Consider the following 25,538-nt stretch of genomic DNA (forward strand, 5'->3'; position numbering starts at 1 on the left):
CCTAATAAAGCGGCTGGTGAGTGAAAGTGCTTCCTGCACACATAAATAATCATAAAAATAAATGAAACGCTTAACTGCCTTACCAACCATACTGACTGAAAAGTCAGCATTTGACAATATACAGACTGTCTAATTACTATTGAAGAGACCAGCCAACCAAAGTATGACTAAATAGGAGTAACTGGGTTTTCGTAAGAGGAAATGATTTCATAAATTTGGCAAGCAGCGATCCTGAAAATAAAAGAAGTCAGTGGCTGCATGAAGAAGTGCCCCAACAATAAAGCTAGGGGATTTTTTTCCTCTCCCTGAACAATTTTATTCTTTTCACACACATTAAAATGTACTTTTTGGCCGGAAGATTTACCTAAAAGCAACAAAACAATATAGATTTTCTTAAAGCAGATTGCACAGCTGTAGCTCTGACTCAACAGGGGTGTAAGTCAGACCCCTGCAGAGAGACTGCTGTAATTTGTGCAATTTATCTACCTAGCTTTGAGGGAAACAACTTTAACAACCGGTAATGTGGAACAAAAGTCAACTTTTCTCCTCTGCCTCATTAGATTTGCTACATCGACATTAATTCTAGGAACACTTGGATGTACTTTCTTATAGATCTTGCCCTAAATGTGTGCCCTATTAGATTGCTGTGGTGAGGAAATGTTTCTTTGATGTAGGAGAACAGGATATAAACTTCTAATTGCTTGAAAACAAACTAGGAAGACATTTCATAACAAGGCATTTTTTTCCAACATGTACAGCTTGCCCCCGAACAGGATATGACCTAGCCATGAAATATAGCTGCCACAACTAATGTGCTATTAATAGGGGTGTGTCATTTTTAGGGATGAAAATTTCCTTCGAACTTCCATTGGTTTTGCAAAATTTCAGCGAACAGATTTCACAAAACCATCGGAAGACGAAATTTAAACAGGTGGATTCCCAGAGGTGCATTCAGCTCTGGGAATCCCCGTTTGCGATCCCCAGGGCACTAGAGGTTAAAAAACCTCTAGTGCCCCGAGGATCGCACACTCTTCTCAATGAATGCAGCCACAGCTGCAATCATTGATGAGCTCAGTGTGCGACCACCGGGGCACTAGAGGTTAATTACCTCTAGTGCCCCAGGGATCACCTGCAATCACGGCTGTAACCGCAAAGTTCCCATGGTCACGTGACCCTGGGAACTGAACTGCAGATGAACTCTGCAGTTCCACTATGATCCCCGAGGATCGCACACTCTTCTCAATCCCCGGGGCACTAGAGGTTAATTAACCACTAGTGCCCTGGGGATGGCACACTGAGCTCAATCAATGCAGCAACAGTTGCAATCAATGAGAAGATCCCGGGCAAAGGAGAACCTCCTGACATTGTAATAAAAGTATCACTTATTATTATTAGTAAACAGGATTTATATAGCACCAACATATTAGGCAGCGCTGTACATTAAATAGGGGTTGCAAATGACAGACTAATACAGACAGTGATACAGGAAGAGAGGACCCTGCTCTGAAGAGCTTACAATCTAGTAGGTGGGAGATTTACACACAATAGGAGGGGGATATGTAGTGGTGAAAAGTAGTGATGGTTTCAAAAGGCAGAGGAAGATGGGTAAGCAAGTTTGAAAAAATAGGTTTTGAGTGCTCTTTTAAATGAGCAGAAGGAGTAGGAGCAAGCCGAATAGGACGAGGAAGACCAATCTAGAGAGTTGGGGCAGCTCTAGAGAAGTCTTGTATCTGTGCGTGTGATGTGGTTAAGAGTGAGGAAGTCAGTAGAAGGTCATTGGACGAGCAGAGAGAGCGACTGGGGGAGTACTTTTTTACCAGGTCAGAATGGTAGGTGGGACAATACCTATGGAGGGATTTGAAGGCAAAGCACAGGAGCTTGAATTTGATTCTAGGGTGAAAATGAAGCCAGTGTAGAGATGTGCAAAGAGATGGAGCAGAAGAGGAGCGGTGGGAAGGATGGATGAATTTGGCTGCAGCATTCATAATAGATTGTAGAGGAGAGAGTTGGGTTAGTGGAATACCAGAGAGGAGGAGGTTACAGTAGTCCAGACGAGAGATAAGAGCATGTACAAGGAGTTTGGTGGTCTCCGGGGACAGGTTGGGGCGGATTTTGGAGATGTTGCGTAGCTGAAAGTGACAGGACCTGGAAATGTTCTGAATACGGGAGGTAAATGAGAGGGCAGAGTCAGAGGTGACACCAAGACAACGTGCGTGAGGGGAGGGCCGAATAACAGTGTTGTTAACAGTTAGATATATGTCAGAGGGAGATTTGGAATTTGAGGGGGGGGGGGGGTGATGATGAGTTCTGTTTTATCCAGGTTGAGTTTCAGGAATCGGTCAGACATCCATGATGAGATGGCTGACAAGCAGCATGAGACCTTATCCAGGACTGAGGGAGACAGGTCAGGGGTGGACAGATAGATTTGAGTGTCATTAGCATACAGATGGTACTGTATGCCAAAGGAGGATATGAGACTACCGAGAGAGGAGGTGTACAGAGAAAAGAGGACCGGTCAAAGAACTGACTCTTGGGGAACACCAACAGGGAGAATAGTGGGTGAGGAGGAGTTACCATTGAAAGAAACTTGAAAGAAGCAGTCAGACAGATAGGAAGCAAACCAAGAGAGAGCAATGTAACTGATACCAATGGAGTGCATGATTTGTATTAGAAGGGGGTGATCAACAGTGTCAAAAGCAGAGGAAAGATCAAGGAGAAGGAGCAGGGAAAAGTTGCCTTGAGACTTAATTCTGATGAGGTCATTGGCCACTTTAGTAAGGGCTGTTTCAGTGGATAGGGCAGCTCTAAAACCAGACTGGAGAGGATCAAGTAGAGAGTTGGTGCTCAGGTAATCTGTGAGTCTTTTGTAGACAAGACGTTCAAGAAGTTTGGAGACATATAGGAGAAGAGATATAGGATGGTAGTTAGAGGGTAGGGAGGGGTCCAGTGAAGGTTCCTTTAGGATAGGGAGCATTATGGCATGTTTGAAAGCTGAGAGGTATTTACCAGTAGAAAGGGAGAGATTGAATAGTTCAGTCAGCGCAGGGGCCAGGGTGGAGGAAGCATTTTTAAGCACTTTTTTTAACGTTTTAAAACTTTTTTTAAAAGCTGGAAAACACTGAAAAACGTCTATGCCGCGTTTGTCGCGCGTTTTACCGCAATTATACAAGCGTTTTAGCACTTGGTAGAAATGCAAATTGTAACCCTGGGAAGTGATTTCTGCAAGTACAGGAAGAACATACATCCCTGCATACATGTGATAATGTGATCATGCAAGAGTACAGTGACAAATGTAACCGTATACACCGAATAGAGTCAAAAGAGTGCAAAGTGAAGCACAATTAAAGACAATGATTACACACAAGTGATAATGAATGACATCATTTGCAGGTGTGAATAGCACCAAAAGCAAACACAATGGCAGACAATCTTCACACGTGCCAGGCATAGGTGTTAATTCTTAACAGCATAGTACATGTAATTATTCATGCATGACACATAGAATAGTAACACAGGACACAGGCCATTGTTAAAACGTTTGTAAAAGCCTCCATTGAAATCAATGGAAGCGTTTTTATTGACAATTTCTAGCATGCATAAACGCAGGAAAACGCTCCCATAAAAATCAATGGACGCGTTTTCCCGCGATTTACCAGCGTTTTAATTTTTTAAACGTTGCAAGCAACGTTTAAGATAAGGCTCAAAAACGTGCCTGAAGGAAACGTTCTGGTGTAGATTAGCCTATTGGAATGCATGGGGACTTCAAACATGGGCTTTAAAAGCCTCAGGTTAAACGCTGGGGAAACAGTCCGTGTAGACTAAAGCTACGTACACACTTCCAATTATTATTGTTGGTAAACGAACAACGAACGATCCTGCACGATATCTGCGAACGATCGTAAAGCACCGATCCTGTACATACAGATAACGACACGATCGTTCCCAGATATTGTACACACGATAGATGCGATCGTTTGAACGATACAGGAAGTGACGTGCACCACAGGAAGTGAGCGAACGTTCGTTCACCGCACATGCTCAGACCATGGACGATCAATGAACGACCGTACACACGATAGATGGTCAACGATCGTCGTCCAATCCGATCCGCCGGTCCGGTCGTTCATTTCCAACGACTATCCTCGTTCGTCGGCGTCATTGGTTACTTTTTTTACAAACGATTTTTGCCCAATCGATCGTTTGTCGTTCATTCGTTGTTCATTTCCAACTATAAAAATTGGAAGTGTGTACGCAGCTTAAGCCTTAGAGAGGGTGGGGGTTAGTGATGCAAGGCAGTTTGAGAAAAGGTTGTGGTCAAGGTTATGGATATCTCTCTGCCATTGACCAGGTCAGGGATGTGGCAAAGGAGGGCAAGAGTTCGATAGGTTGACTTGTTACAGATACAAATGTATCATTTGTAAGAGATACTTATATTAAAATGTCAGGAGGTTCTCCTGTGCTGGGCATCTTCTCAATGAATGCAGCCACAGTGTGTGAAAAGAGTGGGCCATCCCCGGGGCACTAGAAGTTAATTAACCTCTAGTGCCCGGGGATCACAGAGGATTTCCAGGGCTGCATGATGCCACCCTGGAAATTCTTCTGTTCGGCGAGAGCTCGACCTCTCTGTGAATCAGAAGGTCGTTCTCGCTTACATTTTCGGTAAGCGAGAAAGGCCCGATTCGCTGCGAGATCAAACTTAATATTCTCACTCGCTCATCCCTAGTACTTTTACACCAATGACATTAATTTGGGATAAAGGCAGATAGGATAACTATATGGGTAGTCAAGAATGAGCAGGCAGGTTTTTATTGAATTTATTTATAGGTTTTCATTCAGTGAAGTGGCCCTCTAGTTTCTAGAATAAAACCTTGAATATGCACTCACTGGTCACATTATTAGGTAGTACACTTTGCTAGAACCATACCCCAGCTCAATATGGTTTTAGAAATAATATTCAGGAAATTTAATACATATTACCATGATGGCATTATACACTTGGTGCAGATTTGTCAGCTGCACATCCATGATGCAAATCTCCCATTCTACCACATCCAAAAGGTGCTCTATTGGATGGAGATCTGGTGATTGTGAAGGCCATTTGAGTACAGAGAACCCACTGTCATGTTCAAGAAACCAGTTTGAGATCATTTGAGCTTTGTAACATGGCACAATATCTTCCTGGAAGTGGACATTAGAAGTTAGGTACACTGCAGTCATAAAGGGATGGACAAGGTCACCAACAATACTTAGGTAGGCTGTAGCATTAAAACAAGGCACAGTTCGTAATAATGGGCCCAACGCTTGCCAGGAAAATATCCCTCACACCAATAAACCACCTCCACCAGTTTGAATCATTGGGCATGATAGGTCCATGCTTTTACACTGTTGAAGCCAATTGGAGACTCATCAGACCAAGCAATGTTTTTCCAATCTTCTCTTGTTCAATGATGGCAAACCTGTGTGAATTGTGTTCTCCGGTGCCTGATCTTAGCTGACAGGAGTGACACCCTATGTAGTCTCCTCTTGCTGTAACCCATCTGCTTTAAGGTTTAACAAGCTGTGCTTTCAGAGATTTTCTTCTACATACCTCGGATGTAACAAGTGGAATTTTGAGTTATGGTTGCCTTTCTGTCAGGTCGAAACCAGCCTGGCCATTTTGCTCTGACCTCTGAAATCAACAAGGCATTTTCACCCAGAGAACTGCCACTCATTGGATATTTTCCATTTATTGGGCCATTCTCTGTATACCTTCAAGATGGTTCTGGAAGAATATTCCAACAGATTAGCAGTTTCTGAAATACTCACCCAACCAGCTCGGTACCAACAACCATGGCACATTCAATGTCACTAAATTCCCTTTTCTTGCTCATTCTGACACTTCATATTAATATTAGTAATGTGTACATACCTAAATGCAATAAATTGCTGCCATGTGATTGGCTGATTAGAAACGTGTATTACCAAGCAGATAAACAGGTGTACCTAATAAAGGAGGCCTGTGAGTGAAAGTGCTTCCTGCAAACATAAACAATCATAAACATAAATTAAAAGCTTACCTGCCTTACCAAACAATCTGACAGACTGTCTAGTTACTATTATTATTATGCAGGATTTATATAGAACAGACATATTACACAACACTTTATAAAGTCCATAGTCATGTCACTAGCTGTCTCACAATCTAATGTCCCTACCATAGTCATATGTCTTTACAACAGTCTAGTCATATTTGGGGGGGAAGCCAATTAACCTATCTGCATGTTTTTGGAACATAGGAGGAATCCCACACAAATACAGGGAAAACCTGCAAACTCCATGCAGATAGTGACCTGGCTGAGATTTAAACCTGGGACCTAGCTCTTTTATAAGCCAGAGTGCTAACCTCTGGGAGACAATACTGCCCATAATGCCCAGTAATGGCTGAAAGTTATAGTAGATCTGCCAGCTATTCATCTTCGCTGTGTGCTATAGTAGAGAATAAAACTACTGATCACAGAGCTAATGCTTCCTGTAGGTCAGCGGCCATCTGACAGCTGGGCCATGAGAGCACGAAGACCAGCGGTCCCCAACCTGTGATCTGCGGACCCCGCTTGGGGAGCTGCACCGGTCCCCCATATGAATTGGAGGCTCAGGGCGGTGGTCTGTGGCTTGGATCTGTGATAGCAAGAGTGAGCGGGTTCTGGTATCATGACGCCATTATGAGGGAAGTTTGAGTGACACACGACTCCCCGTACATGCGAGGTCCGGAGTCTGTAATTCCGAAAAGGTTGGGTTGCTGTAGGTGATCAGGGTTATTGCCATTATGACCAGGTATGTACAGCATCATTGCACATCCTAGAGGACTTACCTGCTGATGGGATCCCTCCAGTGCTGGGAGAGCCATGATATTCCTCATCGCTGCTTCTGACGTCTTTGGCCACCTTGATTGGCTGCCTTGGGAAGACGTAAACCCTGTGCATGGTTAGTAGTATTGGAAGACGCCTGAATCATACAATGAGAACCAGTCAGGGTATTTTACCATACATGGACACCAGACAGAATTTATTTTGCTTTTGTTACAGAGGAAGTACACATAGTCCCCTCTGCAATAAATAATCCCCGACCTGCATTGGTTGCACTGTAGGAATTATAGACAAAAATTGTTATTTTTGCAGCCATATTTTAGTTTCTATACTCATACACATATTAATGTTTACACCAATCTGATCCCTTTGCATGTACATAAAAAGGTTTACACTGTAACATTAGGACACAATACCCCTGCTGGCTGTTGCAGGAAGTCGTGCAATGACCGGGCACAATCCTGGCTCAGCCATCGGAAATGTCACCGAAATAAAGTTCATGGGGTCCAAATTGCAGCACTCAGACACGTGACCAGAACACGACCCGCCCACTCTTGCCGCACACGGGGCTTAGGATGACAGTTCAGAGCGCTGATTGGTCAGAGCGGGGCACATCTCACCGGAAGCAGGAAGAGATTGGCAGAGAGGAGCGTGTAGTGGGCGGAGATTGTGACAGGAGGCTGCGGAGATTTCAACTTGTAAAGATCAGAATGGACTGCGAGACGGCTGCAGGGTGAGAGAGACTCCGAGAGCGGTTACCATGGGAGACATCGCCGGCCCGACTGCACTGTGCACCCGGCTCGGGGCTGAGGGGGGAGCAGGCTGAGTACACAGAAAGTGTAATGGGAAGAGACGCAGCAAGTGCAGTGCTAATAATATACGCAGCAAATAATACATAATAATATTCACACGTGTATGTATATGTGTATTTATATATATATATATATATATATATATATATATACACACACACACACACACACACACACACAGCTAATACAGCTAATACAATAATAATACATAATTTTAATAAATACACAGAAAATCAATATATAGCATCATTACATATAGACACAGCAAGTGCAGTATAGAAATATAATACAAATATACACAAACATACCAGTATACAACTAATATATACACAGCAAATACAATATATATATATATATATATATATACATAACAAGTATAACACCAATATTATATACACAGAAAATACAATACTAATACATACAAACATTATACACAGACACAAGGGCAGTGTTAAAATATAGAAAAATACAATAATAATACATAATATTAATATTTACACAGCTAATATAACATATAAATAACAAGTATACCACCAATATTATATATACAGCCAATACAATAATAATAAATACCAACATCAGTGTTCAAACCAGAATTTTTTTTTTAAAGCTGTGAAGTAGTTATAGGCGGGTGGCAGCCCCTGTATTGTGACCAAACTTTTCAGTAACCAACCAAAAGGTTCCAGGTGCTGGGGAGATCACTGCAACATTATATACAGACACAGCAACTGCACTGCTAATATATATATATATTTATACACACAATACAATATATTCAGACATAACAAATAGCAATACATAGCAAATAATAACATGGACACATAGCAAGTACATTGACCAGATACATATACACAGCATATATTACACACACACACACACACACACCACAACACACAACTAGCACGCGTGCCCCCACTATTAACAATAAAAGTTTCTCTGCAATCTGGCATGCTAAAGAAGCAAGAGGGCAAAAACCAGACCCCTGTCGGCTCCCAACAGTGGTAATGGTTATTGGGCCACAGTCTCACAATTTGACTCCATAATTTTGGGACCTGCAGATATCTGCCTCCTTATCTCCCTAAGTAAAAAGCTAAAAGTACTAAACCCCTTAGCTTTCCCCAGAAATGGTTAAAGCAGCCCTAGAAATAGAACACCACCTTTGAAGGGTCAAACGATGTCTAAATAGTAGATCCCCAGTATTATCCAGATCTTGATCTGCTGGCTGCCAGGACAGTGACAGGAGCTTTGCCCAGTTTAATTGTGTTCAGGCAAACCAGCAAAGGATCAGCTGAGAAAAGTTGTCCCTGGCTACCCTCTTGTGTGATTGGCTGGGTGCATGTTAACAAGATCAAGAGCTCTGGCCATAGAAGGAGAGCTTCTGTCCACTTTATCATTGTTCACATTCAGGCAGCAAATCCTGCTAGAGGGACTGTCCTTGGCTGTCTTGACTAAATGCCATGCCGAGGTCTGCCTACACATCATTGTTACCATGTGTCCAGCCAGTTTAGCATAAGAGTAGCTGGGGGCATGTTTGTTAGGACATTGCTGGACACTGCAAAGATGATGGTGGTAGTTAGCAAAAGTAAATAACATTTTTTTCACTAAACACATGTTTTGTTTATTTCTATGGGTTGCTTTAACCCTTTCTGGGAATGGGTAAGGTATACCATATACCCATGTACTCATTCCCCAAAGTGAGGGGGTATATCTGGGGGCCAGCCTTTTAAAGGGGGCTTTCAGATGACAAAAAAACTTCTCACTCACAGACCCTCACAACACAGAGGTTATATTGTGGGGAAGACACCCTCTCTCCCAAAAATCCCTGCCACTGTCAGGGCCCGATGGGGGTCTGGTCTTTGAGAAAAGGGAGGGGGGCTATGTGCTTTTTTTCCCCTGCACCCATATTTAGCCTCCTTTCCACTCTCACAGACACTAACTGCCCCATTTTCTATCCAGGAAGCGCCAAATCCTAATAATGGGTTTTATTTTATTATTCAAGGGACTCCAGCAGTTTTTTTTCTCTCAATGCAAAGGCTTTTAAGGTATTGATTGAAAAATGTGAAACCTTTGATCAGAGGGACAGTAAACTTGGGAAGAAAAGGACCAGATATTGGACTGCAACACCCAGGGTATTATCTGACTTGGCACAACTACTAATGCATGCTGTGAGAAGCCCTCAGTGTGCAGTAAAATTGTTGTATATTTAGTATAGTAGAGGATTATGTGTTTATTATTCCAGCTGCTAGAAGCTGTCATTGTTGGCAGCCTGGATCTCCCAATGGGTGTGTGGGTCTTCCAATGGCCAGACCACCCTGCATACACAAGTACTCTGCAGTCCACATGCTTCCATTGCAGCATTCTTCAGACCTTCACAGTGTTCAACCCAGAAATTTTCATAAGCTGGGTGGGAAGAAATTGTAGGCTGATGTCAGCCCTTGTATTGTGACCCAACTTTTCAGTAACCAACCAAAAACAGCCGAGTGGTTACTGAAAAGTGCCGGGTGGTGCGCCCAGCTAAAAGTGGCTGGGGAACACTGCTCTGTGTGACAGCATCTGTCTGACTCTCTTCAGCATCTAGCAGCAGCAAGGCAGCTTGCTACAGGTTTTACATTTGTTACCCAGTAGTAAAATATGTGTTTATTGACAATGCATGATTGAAGCAGCTCTTATCTGTGCCTCTGACCATAGAGGGGCGTTATTGAGCAGGTGAAGCATGGTGTGTATGAAGCCCATAAGGAATGATGGGCAGCCCCTATGGCTCTGATTGCAGGTGAGGGCGGCATGGGCAAGAAGCCTTTTTGTTACTGAGTGACCACTTATTGCCAATGTGACCAGTTAGCATCATTAGCAACACATTTTCTATAGTGTGCTGCATATAAGATTTTAGTTAACAGGTAGGTAAATCTCTCAGTAGTAAAGAGATACATTTACCTGCTTTTGTCTTTGCCACTTCCTCCTTTTACACAGGAACTGTCTGGAAATGTGACTTGGCTGGAGCTACATAGGTGACTTTATTCTCTAGCTACTCAGATTTACCTACTCATCTTAGACAGAGACAGCTGTGGATAAAAAACAAAAACAAAAAAACAAACAAGAAAAAGCAGGACGATAATGAAACCCTGTGGGAGCTTCTTTATAGGACCCCTCCCCTCTCCAAAACAACAAACAGTCAAGTAGCTGTATTCAGAAAGATTATAGATATACTTTAACCACCTGTTTACTCCTTATGGACAAAATTATGTGTGTGTACCTATATATATTTACCAATGTGCTTATTTTTTTTAGATTTTTTTTTTTTATTTGTTTTTGGCAGTATTCCAGAAATTGTTTTCTACACATTTTAAAAGGGGGAAAATATAGCTGTTTTTCAGGTTTTTTGTTGTGTAATCTTATCATCTCTCGTCTGGACTACTGTAACCTCCTCCTCTCTGGTATTCCACTAACCCAACTCTCTCCTCTACAATCTATTATGAATGCTGCAGCCAGACTCATCCATCCTTCCCACCGCTCCTCTTCCGTTGCATCTCTTGCAGTTCTCTTCATTGGTTTCCATTTCACCTGATAAATGACAAATTTAGGCTCCTGTGCTTTGCCTTCAATTCCCTCCACAGTTATTGTCCCACTTACATTTCTGACCTGATAGGAAATTACTCCCCCAGCCGCTCTCTCCACTCCTCCAATGACCTACTAATGACTTCCTCACTCATAACCTCATCACACGCACGGATATAAGACTTTTCTCTAGAGCTGCCCCAACTCTCTGGAATGGTCTTCCTCGTCCTATTCGGTTTGCTCCTACCTTCTGCTAATTTAAAAAAAAACACTCAAAACCCACTTTTTCAGACTTGCCTACCTGTCTTCTGTCTCCTAAAACCCTCACTACTTCCCATCACTATATCTCCCCTCCTATTGTGTGAGACTTCCCTTCACCTCCTAAATTTAGGCATTGCCAGGCGAGACTGCTTATTGTTTTGATGGACCAATCCAAAGAGACATAAGAGGCTAGACGCTCAAAAATCCCCTGAATTGAACTTCTTCAGTCCCTGGTTCCTGTATCGCCAATAACCCATTCTAAGGAAAGGAGCAGCCCATTAGACAGCTTTTTGGGAGAAGCAAGAAGATTTTTTTTTTTCTGTTTGAATTGGAAAACTTTGTTAGGGAAAACTATATAGGAAGTCGTTCTCATGCAGTGACTCTCCACTATAACTATTGTAGTCCTTTCCTGCCATTGTTCTACTCACCTGTTCCCTAATGTAAGGAGGTTTGGCCATCGTTGCTGCTCATCGACTTTCTATCAGTACTTTGCCAGCTGGTCCTGTGCATGCATTGTTAACTCCCAATAAATCCTATGACAAGCTCTGAAGTACATGCTTATTCTATTTTATCAAAAAAGATTTCAGTCCCAACCAGGACCATTTAGCTGTATGCCATATCCCCCATTCCATTCCTTACTTTCCTGATGTTACCTCTATTTGTATTTTACATTTCTTTTAATCCTGCTTTTTGGTATTGCCAGTCCTGTGATACCGCAGTTTTGTTTCTCCAGGTTGAATGGATCTTACTGAAGCAGACAGCAGGTGCTGCTCTCTATACCAGTAAATTATTAATAAAACTGCTGGTGATACCCCATTAGCGAGTAGGGATGTGTACAGTAGTTTTTTAAGTTTCGTTATGCTTGCAATTATTTAGTGGGGAAGACTCAATATGCTGGGCCACATAGGTTAATCCTTCTAATCTGCATACTTGTTTCAGGGAGATGAACTTCAAGTCGGACAGCCAAACATCTAGTATTTTTAGAAGGTCAGCAGTATTAGTGTTGGTATATATCCCTCAGTATAGGATTCTTTAAATAGAAAATGTGCTGAAACTGCAGTAGGTTGCTTGGAAGAGAATGTACTGCACTGTAAAATAAGACCACTGTGTCTCTGAGTGTCCTGTGGCTTTCGGGAGGTTTGATCCTCACAGTCCAAAGGATGTCCAACAAAGGCCAAATGCTGTATTGTAATGCCCAATGTAATATTTGCAGAAAAAAGCCAGTGCTAAAAATAACAATTTTGCCTAAAATGGCTTCTACATGAACATTGGATTCAACAAATTATTTGTTGTGCTGGCTTGTGCTATTGTATGTAGGTACTAGAAAAATCCACAAACATCAATGTATACAAAATAAATCGGTGTATATTTTGCATTGTATGTACATTACATAATTTTCTTACATTTTTATAACAGAGCAGTAAATAGAATGGCCTACATTGCACGGTGTAGAACACGTGTGTCCTTGTCACTGGATATTCATGCAGAGGCTCTGATCTCTGACAGGGTGACGCTGGGTCACTGACATGACACAGCACTGTGTGTTTCTGCTCTGCTGCAACCAAATCCAATTAAAGCCACAGATCTTCACATCCATTTGAATACAGTGTCTTTGTACTTGTAGAATCCATTGCGCTGGAATGAATGACAAGATGTTTGATGTCGATGAAGTCCAGGTGCCCGAACTACACAAGTTGCTGGAGCAGGACTCTTATCTCGTACCATACAAGAAAGATTTCCAGAGAAGGTAAAGTGAGACCCAACCCATGTTCCCCTCACTTCTTTATCGTTTCAATGTCATTGGGGGTTAGAAGCTCCCTTGGTCAGACGTTGTGGTTGGCAGCCACATGGCATCCCAGCTATTATTGCATATGTTGTTTTTAGGTTATCAGAAGTTTAATGTTGTAATCAGCTAGAACATTGCTGCTGTTCCTCATCACTGCACTTTTTTTTAGAAATGTAAAATGTTCATATTGCTAACACTTCGTTGTGGTTGGTCAAAAAAAGAAAACATGTTTAACTTTTTGTATTCATAGCTGTTGTCATCTGTGTACCAACTTTTCTTGGAAGACTGACCTATTTTTAAGTATCAAAGATACAATCAATTAAAAAAAAAACTACCCATAGAAAACAATTTTACAGATAACCTTATTGTGTGTATTTAAAAAAAAAAAAAAATCTGCAATTTTTTTGTATTTTACTATAACTGTTTCTTATGTTCCTGGGAAGCTGGAAAAGGAAGTGAATCTGGCATTCCCTCGAAACTGGTGGAGAAGCTTCCAAGTTCATGTGTTTTAATGGAAGAAACTGAGTTTCCACCAGGGAATGTTTTAAGAAATGTCAGATTCACTGCTTTATAAATAGACCTCTTTTTATACATCTAGTCAAAGGGTTTGTTTGTTCATGTTTTTTTTTTTTTGTTATCTGGGGGCTCCGCTAGAGAGGTTTCTACTCACTGTTACAGTGACAACAGTTTTACCAGACGGAAAAAATTCAAAGCAAGAATTTAAGTGGACACAGGACTACATATACATAATGGTTCATGTTGTGTGTATGCATGATAAATGTAAGGGGTCAATTTAATGACATTATCACCCATGGTTTACAAACCTTTCACCCAAGATTTGCAAATATTTTTTCAATTTAAAAGTTTAAAGTAGAGATAAAACCATTTAAAATTGTTTATGGGTTATTTATTACAAAAGACAGTGCCATAGATGTTGGCAAGCTTGTTAATGACTTCTGTGTGAGTTTGGTTTAAGCCAATTCTGACTCATTGCAAATCAGTGATGGGTACATAAAATTTGCAGTTGACATCCACCTGATCTGCATTTTGCCTCTTTGATTTCTGTAGATAGATAGCAAAACCCATTTAATGAAAACAAAAATAAATAATGACACAGGCCCTTTATTCATTTGGTATTTTAAAGCAGAACGAAACGGAAAATTTAAAAAAATCACACTTACCTTTCCTGGATTGCGGCTCTGGAGAATTCCTTATTCAGGTCCCGCGCTGTCCTAAATTCTCCTTCGTCCCAGCGTGGAGGAAGCGCTAGGCCCTGCCATCTTCTCTGCTAATGTTCTTGGTACTTAACCCAATCGTGCACTGCGCAGGTGCAAGATTGCTTGACGTAGCCTGCTGCAAAGGGGGGGGGGGGGGGGAAGGGGTGCTGATCTTACTGCGCATGCATGTGATATCTTTCCCCTCTGTGTAGGAAAATTCCCATTCTGCCCATTCCAGAAATGCACAGAAGGAGCAGCCAAGAGCCTCTCGGGATGAGTGACATGTGAGGCTCTGCGCTCCCATTCAGTCTAAATCTTGAATTTTAGGTTAGGTCTGCTTCAATTATATTAGGATTTTGTAAGATGATACTTATAAGTATTAACTTGTGGTGCCATGACATTCTGTGTGTGTGGGAGTATTGCAGTTATTTTCTTTGGCAACTCAATCAGCAAACACTATAAACAAATGTAGTTGCCTCATACCTGTTTTGGACATAGACATGCTTGGAGCCAAGCCAAGTGAAAATCCATAGGCAGTGCACATTGACATGCAGAACTGTGTAAAGGGTGCTTATTAGCTATTTAGCATGCACAGTTGTATAGAAGAAACACATGTAGTTGTACAATACAATAATATATAAATATTACTCACAAAACTAATATGTAAACCAAAAAGTTCTTTAGTTTTCAGGCTGTGCAACTTTTATAAATGTGGTCAGCACCCCTACCCATGGGCCTGATTTATGATTTAAAGGCTCTCCAAGGCTGGAGAGGATACACTTTCATCAGTTAAGCTAGGTGATCTAGCAAACCTGGAATGGATTTCTTCAAAGTCATTTGCTATTTCCTAGCAAATGTTTTGAATCCTGGAGCAGATTTATTACAGGTTTGCTGAATCCCCCAGCTTCACTGATGAAAGTGTATTCTCTCCAGTCATGGAGATCTTTAATAAATCAGGCCCACGTGTGTAGATATGTGTTGTGGGGTGGGTGTGTTCTTTTTCTTTTCTCAACCGATAGATGTACATCATGTCCTAAAATTATTTTTTACTTATGTTACCTGCCTCCTAGCTGCTGGAAGCAAAATGAAAACAATATATTCAAATCCAAGGCATGTTTTGAAAGTGGGTACCATCTTTCCACCCATTACTTTTCACAGTAGGATCTTTCAAGAGAAATATTACTGCCCTGCCATTGTCATTTCACTTCTTTTATTTTTCTACTCTATATGCAAAGAACTTGCTGTCATGTCCTGGCGTGATGGAGCAATGTATATATTGCTGTATGTCTAATTCTGCAGAAACAATGTCAGACTTCAAGGAACTGTAAGCAAATGCACTGTGCTCAAAGTGTGTGCAGAATAGGAAAACTGTGTTTTATGACTTAAGGAATTCACTTTATTTTTCCAAAGTCGGAATAGTTACATTAATTTCAGTGTCAAAATCTTTGATCATGTCAGAGTTTTAAAACTTTTTACAATAACGTATTTATTGTAATGGAATGTATTTTGTGAACAAATGCAGCAGTATGTATGTATCACATTACCTCTATTCTCCCACCCCTGCCCAGATCCAGCAAGATAATAAATATATATATATATATAAATATATATGAACAGATGAGCCCTGAACTCAGGAGCCAGTGGAGATATATATATGTCCACTTGCCAGACCCATGTATACATTGCCTATAGACATTGGGATATATGGGAATTGGACAAGCTCTATAAACACATCAGATGATTGTCGTATGAGACAAATGGTCTTTCCAGCAAAAATCTAGCATGTATACAGTAGTCCCCTGATATGTTGCATCAATTCGCCCCTGACAGATTGATGAATTATTGATTGGGGAGACCTCTGTACTTTCCTCTGGAGATGACCACAATGGGCTCATCTGTTCATCTCATACTAGAAACCATCATAAATGATCAGTTACAACAACTGTAATCTGATGTATTGTACTGTAAAGGTTAGCCATTGATTATACAGTGATTGCTCATAACTGTATGGTAAATGATTGTAGATGTCAAAAACACATGAAAAGATGTGAATACAGAAAAATAAATATAATTTATCATAACATGGATGAAAAAGACACTCAGTAATCAGATATATTAGGGTTACTTGTGTGAACTTCTCATGAGATGACTATGAGGGCCACGATTGCAGACCTTTATCCTATAATACTAGTCTTTTATTTGCATACAGTGTTAGGAAGGAAGTTCAGCATTTTCAGAAACCCAGAGTCCAGCGATGGAAACATAATTTCTAACAATTAAGGATAGAAATGTCCAACAATTGATACTTGTTCATGCTGATGTGTCTCATACTTTGTTTGAAGAAAATTAAATCAACTGTCATTGACCTCAAGGTTTTACTTCTGTTTGGTTAAGGTTCAAGCTGATAACATATATATATAAAGTATATGTCTAGAATTTTTTTATGATACCAAGGAATGGTTAAAATTCCTATCAAATTTTTGTCTGCATTTCACTAGAAATATTTCCTTTCCTGAAGATACAGGTAGTGACTGGGTTACATACGAGATGTAGGTTTGTTCTTAAGTTAAATTTGTATGTAAGTTGAAACAGGTACATTATTTTAATAAATGCGTTTAGGACAGATGTTTGTCTCAACATATTATTAAGCAGTGTCGTGTCAGTTACTGTATAAAAATCCTCAATGTGAGTTAATCACAAACAAAGAAAAAAAAATCTTTATGGAGCCTAGATATTCATCAACTTCTGGAGCAAGCTGTGCTTTGATATGCAAAAAGAAACAACTGCAGAGTTTGTCTTGATCATTAAAGAGTTACAAGAGGCTGTAGAAAAAGCTCACCCCCTAAGATCACCCATAATCTCAGCTGTGTTTAGCAAAAGATTTCTTCTGCAAGTCATGCAAACCGCCCCCTCCATTCTGCACACTAGGGAGCAGGGAAGCCCTGTTCGTATCTAGGAGGCTTCCGTATTTCCGATGTCCTTAACCTGCTGCATGGCAGCAATCAAACCAAGGGAAGATCAGCAATTAAAGTAGGCGAGTCTGTGCTGTAGAATCCAGGCGCTCACATTTGAATTTGAGAATATTAGATGAATCTTTGATTCCCTGTTACTTTTTCATGGTCCTCAGGATATCAAGGTGTGTTCTTTACTAGGCTGTGCTGATTCAGTGTAGGTGTATCGCCTGTCTGGTAGCTGTGCCAGGATCTCAAGACTTTTATTATTCCATTCCATGTTGCCATGCATTTATTTTAAATTTATTTTAGCTGCTGGCATGAAAGTGTTTAGTTGGATTATCAAGTTCCAGCACTGCCTAGAAGTGTTGGAATTTTGGCTATCAGAACCAGCCTGAATTTAGCCATGGTAGGGGGATTTAGGAGGCCACTTACATACATACTGTATGTGCAGGTATATCAAGGTGTTTATACCTTATACCTTCATCATTGTACCTTTTTAAGGGATTACACCACTGCAGCTTTAGACGCATGTGCTTCCCAGCCAGTAATAGAGGGACTTTTACTGGAACATCAGGAAAGTGGAACCCATGGTCATAAAGAAGTGCATAGTAAACTTTCTGGTTAACAAAGGTAATAGTATAACTCATCTTTACTTCTCTAGGTACAATATATGGTATAATAAATATTTTTTCTATTTAATCAACCTAACCTTTCAAATATATAAAGTTCATCTTAACCGATCCATAGAGGAAAATGTAAGAATGTTAACTTAAGGAAAAACGTCCACCATGTGCAAGATGAGGTTCTAAGTGGAGGGTTTCAACAGACTCCATCCATCTGGAGAGTCAGTTTTAGGGCTTCTACCATCTTTATCAACAAAAAGTAACTTCAGACCCAGTTTACCCTTTCAGGGATTTGTTTTGTTTTATTACAGCTACAACATTCAATCTTCTGGTAATTTTAGTTGACCAACTTTGGCAATGCAGACTTCATACTAGTCTCATCTCATTGGCCATTGTCCCACTATTGTTACTATCGGATGCCAGTCTGACCTGGGTGCCTAATAAGTTAATTTTGTCTGTGACCCCTTAGTGATATTTCCATTCGTTTCTTGTACTGAATGAAAATAATCTAAATCTGTGCAGAGTTTTTTTTTTTTTCCCCAAAATTCAGAGTTGAACTCCTTACAAGCAGTTATTATGCACCAGAGCCGGAATAGATGGGAAATCTAAATCTGTAATGTATAGTTCCATTTTTCTATTGCTGAAAGCTAACATAGTCCCAACTCTGTTTACATGACTAAGACTGAACTATTGACCTGTGTGCTGCCTTGATACAAAGCTCACCTGAAATCAGTTTACATATTATGCAACTGATGTCCAGACCGTGACCTGGATGGTCTCAAAACGTTTGATTCTCTCTGTATAGATAACCATATATATGCAAATAATAGTTTGTCTAAGCACCAGTTAGCACGTAGTTAACTAATATGCCACATTTGTTAAATATAACATACATAACGCACAGCAGTTATTGTATTGAAATTGTAGTGTACTGTGTGTACACACATAAAAATAAGAATTTATAATGAGTGTTATAACAATTTCAACCTTGCATCAAAAAAGTTTTTGTATAGAAGCTTTTAGATTTGTAATGCTTGACTGAACTTGTTGCTTATATGGTCTGCCAGCCCCTAGACAAAGGTCATGATTCTGGCTACTACATGCCATTCTCCTTGTAAGAAGTTTTGATGACAAAGTAGGTCTGCAGCCGTTCTAAAAATATTGTCTTGCATTCTTCCCACCCCTCAAAATTGCTGTTGACCTCTGCCTGGATCAATGGCCAGACATATTCCATTTATAAATGACCTTGCAGTCTGCATTTGTTAATAGCATGAAGCTGGTAGCTTTTAAAATTGGATCAGAAACTAAATTAAAAGCATTTGACACTTGGAATTAAAGCCTCGCCTTTGCTGTAGTCTTTAACCAGACATGACATTAAAGACACTTTAGAATTTAAATGGCCAATTGTTGACTTAACTACTTGCCCAAATTGTGATTTAAAGTGTTGCTTCAGTAAAGATAAACTAGTGTGACATAAGTATTTATATTTATATAATGTTTTTACTAATTAGTGCACTTATATTGCTACTTTGTAGTCCATTGAAGATTAAAAAAATTAGCAAACCTTTATACTTACTTGCTATCCCTGGTAATTGGGCACCTCATGATTCCATTGAAAAAAAAATGTGACTTGTCTTGCCTTCTTTATTTCTGGTGCCATGGAAGAGGAAGGACCTGGAGTGTTTGATGACGAGCTGTCTTCTGTGTATGATTGCCCAGCTCCTCACCGTTCATGGGAGTTACTCGGGGAGCGTTCCTGTCCTTAATAACCATGCAATGGAAACATTCTTAACATGTGCTTGTTAACAAACCTCATTGGATGTTAATGAACATCGCAGGGAATGTTTCCATTAGGTAATGTGATTGTCAGGGTTGGAAATGCAATGCACTGTGCAACTCCATTGTAAATTGTGATGAACCATGACTTTGGACTTTGAAAAAGTGCTGCGTAATATGTTGTCGCTATATAACTATTGTGTATTAATAATAATGAGCCAGCCATTGTACACCGCAAGCAGTAGGCCAGGGGCGTCAAACTCAAATACACAGAGGGCCGAAATTAAAAACATAGACCAAGTAGGGGGACAAACTTGATATTTATTGAAAAAGTTGAGGAGGTTTTTCCTTTTTATTAAATATAAAACATTTTTCATATGGAAACAAAAAGCTATTGCTTAACATTCAATATGGAGAGCAAGCCTATAATAGAGAAAAAGGCCTAAGATTTTTTTTAAATTTCATTTAAGAAAAAATCTCATGCCTCTTTCTCTATTTTTAGCCTTCTGAAAAATGTAATGGTAACACATCCCCAATGTTTGTTATAGCTTTCACCAGTTCTCTAAATAATATTTACAGGAATATTTTGGCAGCCACAACTCTGAACTTCATTTTGTCACAGCTCTTCATTTACCCATTTCCAATCATTCATACCACATACCTTGCATAATGTACCCATACCACCCACATTTCATTCTCCGTTGTTTCTTCCATCCTTTTCCCTTTATTTGCACCATGTTCTCTGACTGCCTCCCTCAAATGTTCTCTAGCACCTCTGCCCCTACATTCCACACTGCATTCTTCAGCAGCTGCAACTTTACCATTCAAATTATTCTTCTTTCTACCATGGCTAACCTTCAAAGTTATGGGGGTCAGACGTTATAATTAGAACTGAACCAGAGTTTGACACCCCTGCAGTAGACACAAAGATGCCAGGATTTGACATGGCAGCATGGGATTCAAGATAAAAATGTTAAGATTTGTTAAGTTGTGTTGGGCATTTTGGACTGCATTTTTTTTAAGGGGTCTATAGTATAGACATGGGCTGTAGCATAGATCCACATGGTGGTGTTCCATAAGACAATGGTATGTTTTCTAGCAAGTGTACAGGAACTGGTGAGTTCTGTCATTGGGCCTGATTTAATAACGCTCTCCAAGGATAGAAAGAATACATTTCATCAGTGAAGCTGGGTGATCCAGCAAACTTGGTATGGAACTGGTCCAGGGTTCAAAACATTTGCTAGCAAATAGCAAAAGACTTTGAAGAAATACATCCCTTGGTTGCTGGATCACCCAGATTCACTGATGAATATATCCTCTCCAGCCCTGGAGAGATTTAATAAATCAGGCCCATTGTAACCACAACCCGTTTCCTCCAGGTTCACAACTGGTTTGAGCATCAGCTATGCTGCTTCTTTGCATTTGTTTTTTTGTAATAGCTCAATAAAGAAATTATATTTTTATATGTATATATTGAATCACACAACATTTTGAGATTTCATCCTTTATGGCAGTGTGTGACTCTTTATGAACCTTTCCAGTCTTTCCAGTCACGTTTTTTATCCACATCTGCGCTACATGCTCTGCCGATTACCTTGGAAAAGGGCAATGCTGTAACTGTTCAACTGACCTTTCAGTTTATTTTCTCTTGTGTAATATCAAACATGGGCTAACAGTCCTCGTTGTCTGATTTCTCAATTAATATTCCTCTTTTTTTTTTTTTTCCTCTTTCCACTCAAATTAAGAAATGTTGTACTGTGCATGTTACCGAAACTATTTGCGACTCCTCACATAGAAGACAAAATTTAACGAATATAATTTCAGGTTTGCTCACTTGTGTGATGTAAAAACCTTGCTTATTTTCTGTAAAGCATCCCTCATTAATATCATCCATGCTGCATTCTCCCTCCTTGTGGCATTATGCCAGTGGTGAGATACTGAAAGATGATGGCTTTGTGCATTAAGGTACTGCCAAATCAGCAATTTTTAACTTTAGCTTTTATGGCGGAAAATTGCTGCTTATGTTCCATGAAAATGTTTTGTGATTTTTTTTTTTTCTGCTAAAGCTCTTGATTCACTTAACATCAATAAATGAGTTTGATCTATGCTAAATTGTTATTCTGTAGCATTTTCTCGACCTATCCCACTGCAAATGTTTCTTTTGCCTGTAAGTGTAAAAAAATAAGTATACGGCAGGAAAACAAACCACTGATTTTAGGTGAATACTGGATACATTTTAATGGCATTAGATTGTATCTTTTACGCTCTATGTAGTGGTAAGGGAACATTACAACCGTGTATAAAACACCTCCTGGAAGCAAGGTTGGATTTTTTTTTTTTTTGCAATTGTTTTAAAATATAGAAAAAGATTTATGTATGTGTTAAAATGTATTAAAAATAGTTTTGTCCTTTAGAGTGTCAATGTCATTGTTAGGTTAAAAGTAAAGTAAACACAGCCTAAACAACCTCTTTCCTTTTATATTGACCTTTGCAACAACTTTCTTGGGTATGTGGAATAGCTGTTCCCCTGCCATTCACTGTAATTCCCCCTATGGCTCCTATGTTCAGTGATGAACAGCAAGTGTTGGATGTTTGAAGCCACTAGGTTTGCTTATTTAACGTACAGGTAGTCCCTTTGTTACATACGAGATAGGGACTGAAGGTTTGTTCTTAAGTTGAATTTGTGTGTAAGGGCGAACAGGTACATTATTTTAATAAATGCAGTTAGGACAGATGTCTGTCTCAACATATTAGGCAGTGTGGTGTCAGTTAGTGTATAAGATCCTCACTGTGTGACTTAATCATAAAAAACTTTATGGAGCCTAGACATTCATTAAATTCTGGAGCAAGCTGTGCTTTGATATGCAAAAGGAAACAACTGCAGAGTTTGTCTTGGTCATTAAAGAGTTACGGGAGGTTTCCGAACAACTCAGCTCTTAAGATCACTCACAGCCTCAGCTGTGTTTAGCAAAAGATATCTTCTGCAAGTCATGCAAGCTGCCCCTCCCCCCCATTAGACCTCTGTCCTGTACACAAGCGGGCAGGCAAGCCTCGTTCGTATCTAGGAGTCATCCGTATGTCTGATGTACGTAACTCGAGGACTTGGTACCTGTACAGGATGCGGTCACGGTAAATATATAGCATCTTCATTTACAGGCCACCTTTTACTTACTTTTGACCCTTTAGTGAGGTTTTTCTCAGCCAGGGTTCTGCAGAACCTTAGGGTTTCTTCAGAGGTTGCTAGGAGTTCCTTGAGTATGGAGCCACTTGTGCCTCTCAGGTTAACTGACACCAATATTATATTTTGGCTATTTGTAAGTTGTGACATTCTTCCCACTGGCCATTTATGTAAGAGGCATTTTTCCCGTCTTTCCATTGACCACCATGCTAGTGTATTCTGGGCTGTGGATATAGTAATTTATAGAAAGGGTTCCTTTTTTTTTAAGGGTTCATCCATGTTAACAGGTTGAAAAACTTCTAACGTCCAGTGGAAGAGTATTTCATTGTTCTGCCTGTCACTGTACATTGCTGGCATAGAGGAATAAATACAAATTATTTGCAGTAAATGAATAATAATTTTCAAGCCAATTAAGTAAAATTCGATAATTTCCCTCGGTACATCTGATGATCTCTCACGGCACACTGCGACACAGTGGTTGGGAATCACTGGACTAAGCACCCTCATTGTGCAGTGCTACTAAGCAAAAGATGAGCTTCATTATGTTGTGATTAAATATGTCTGCCCCAATATGGATATGCTTTTACTAACTACAAAGAAGGCTTTTCTGAAATTTGTATTACTGATCAGATTCTTTATATTGCATTGGCTGTATTTATAAATGTAAGTTTGTAGAATTCTCTCATTCTTGTCCTAGTCATTTTGGTCACCTGGGCAGATAGCAGGGCTGGTTTTAGGGTAGGGCAATTGCCTAGGGCCCCAACCTTGACCAAGGCTGCAATTGACAGGATAGCAGGAACACAATAAGCTGGAATGCTGTGCATTTAGGACCCGTACTTTATATTTGCCCAGAGCCTTCCCTGACAAAAAGTAAAAAACAATCGTAATAAAGGGATGCATCAACAGAGCTGAGAGATCATTTCTCCTTCGCACTCCTAAAAGTTAGAAAAACACTAAGACTGTAGTTGCAGTTAATGCATCTGCCCTTAGAGCAAATATTCATGTTGTAAAAGTGAAAAATGGTTAAAGAAACATGTTGTATGTGTCTGGGTGTACACACGTGTAACATGCTCATTTTGTCCATCTATACAGATATGCCAAAAAAGCAACAAACTCATTGCTTCATTGCAACTTGTCCTGGTTGTAAATCAATTGTACTGATTGCAAAATGCCTTCTGCTAAAATTGCAAAACCTAAATTAGAAACCACGAGAAGAAGTAATTTTGTACAGATTGATTTTCTCCCACATAAATGTCCTGCTTGATTCTAGGCCAAGTTGCCAAAAAAAGTATAAATTAATTGTTCTGTGCTCAATTTGAGAATGTGTTTTTGTGGATTAGAGGCATAGGATGCCAGGGATCTTTCAGATTTTATTTTGATAGTAGTGTAATTTTAAGTCCGTCATATCGCAATTTGAACCTGTCATTATGATAAACTACTGGATTAATAGGGTGGTGGGAGGGGCAGGTTTAAAACTTCCAGGTTTAAAGTGTATATCATGGCAAAGAAATGTAATGGTATTACCATTTGCCATGTTTTATCCATGTGGAATAATGATAAACTCTAAACGGTGACAGTGACTGCACTATTACATGAGCCTTATAGGACTCCTGGGCTGTCTGTGCACATTGGTTTAGGTATCACCCAGACATCAGCTGTATTTCCCACCTGGGAGTGTGCACAACAGGGTGGATACAGAGGGTACCTATAATATCCTATAACCTATAAAAAACCTATAATAGTCCTGCAGGCCAACATTACTTCCTAAATTAGGAAAGTGCAGTGAATTATGATTGTTTAAATAAAGGTTCCAACTTTGCCTACATAATTTCTAAAGGATTGACAAACCTAGCTCTTCATTCTCCTCCTTATCCCTGTAACCCACCCTTGTGCTTATATAGGCCAAGTGTACAGGAAAATTTCAGCTCACAAGACTTTAAATTAGTTATTTGTTGTTATTTGTTGAACATAATAAATACTATATAAATATATATATTTTTTCTCTATATCTCATGGCTTGAGTAAAAAACCTAGGACACAAAATCTGGCCTATGTTATTTTGTTAATAAAATTAATGTGAATCATACATCTATGGTGTGAGTTTTAACCACCTGAGCGTTACACTGATTTCTAGATTTCTGTTCCAAAAGCGAAGTGGGGATTTTAGTGTAGGCGAAAAAATACGGGGTTATCCAAAAGAGCAAAAATATTTAGTGCGAGAAATTACGGGCTTAGCGGTTAGGGGGTTAAATATATTCATATTGTTATTATTTACTTAAAAGTGGAAAAAATAAAATAATACGGGCTGTATCTGTTTACCTTACTTTATTTCTTTTTACCCATTTGTACAGAGTTCTGAACTGTTTCAGGCGGCATGAGTTTGTTATACACTTTACACAAAGCCATCTAGTGTCTCAAATATAAATCCAGATTCATTTTCTAATGGCACAATACAATGTATATACAATAGATAGACTCTAATTTCTATGTCCATCCTACTTATCAGATACAATGCTACATACCAATTTAGTGTATAC

The 25,538-nt window shown here is 39.8% G+C and overlaps 1 protein-coding gene across 1 annotated transcript in view; it reads left to right on the forward strand.

Moving 5' to 3' along the window:
• The first annotated feature begins 7,463 nt into the window (after positions 1 to 7,463).
• GBE1 (1,4-alpha-glucan branching enzyme 1) overlaps positions 7,464 to 25,538 on the forward strand; it is a 98,489-nt gene continuing 80,414 nt past the window's right edge. The window contains exons 1-2 of the mRNA XM_072431969.1: positions 7,464 to 7,575; positions 13,092 to 13,214. Coding sequence (XP_072288070.1) covers positions 7,553 to 7,575; positions 13,092 to 13,214 — 146 coding nt within the window. The 5' untranslated portion in view covers positions 7,464 to 7,552. The remainder of the gene's footprint in view (positions 7,576 to 13,091; positions 13,215 to 25,538) is intronic.

This window comes from Pyxicephalus adspersus, chromosome 1, assembly GCF_032062135.1.
Source record: "Pyxicephalus adspersus chromosome 1, UCB_Pads_2.0, whole genome shotgun sequence".
In the NCBI taxonomy this organism is placed as follows: domain Eukaryota; kingdom Metazoa; phylum Chordata; class Amphibia; order Anura; family Pyxicephalidae; genus Pyxicephalus; species Pyxicephalus adspersus.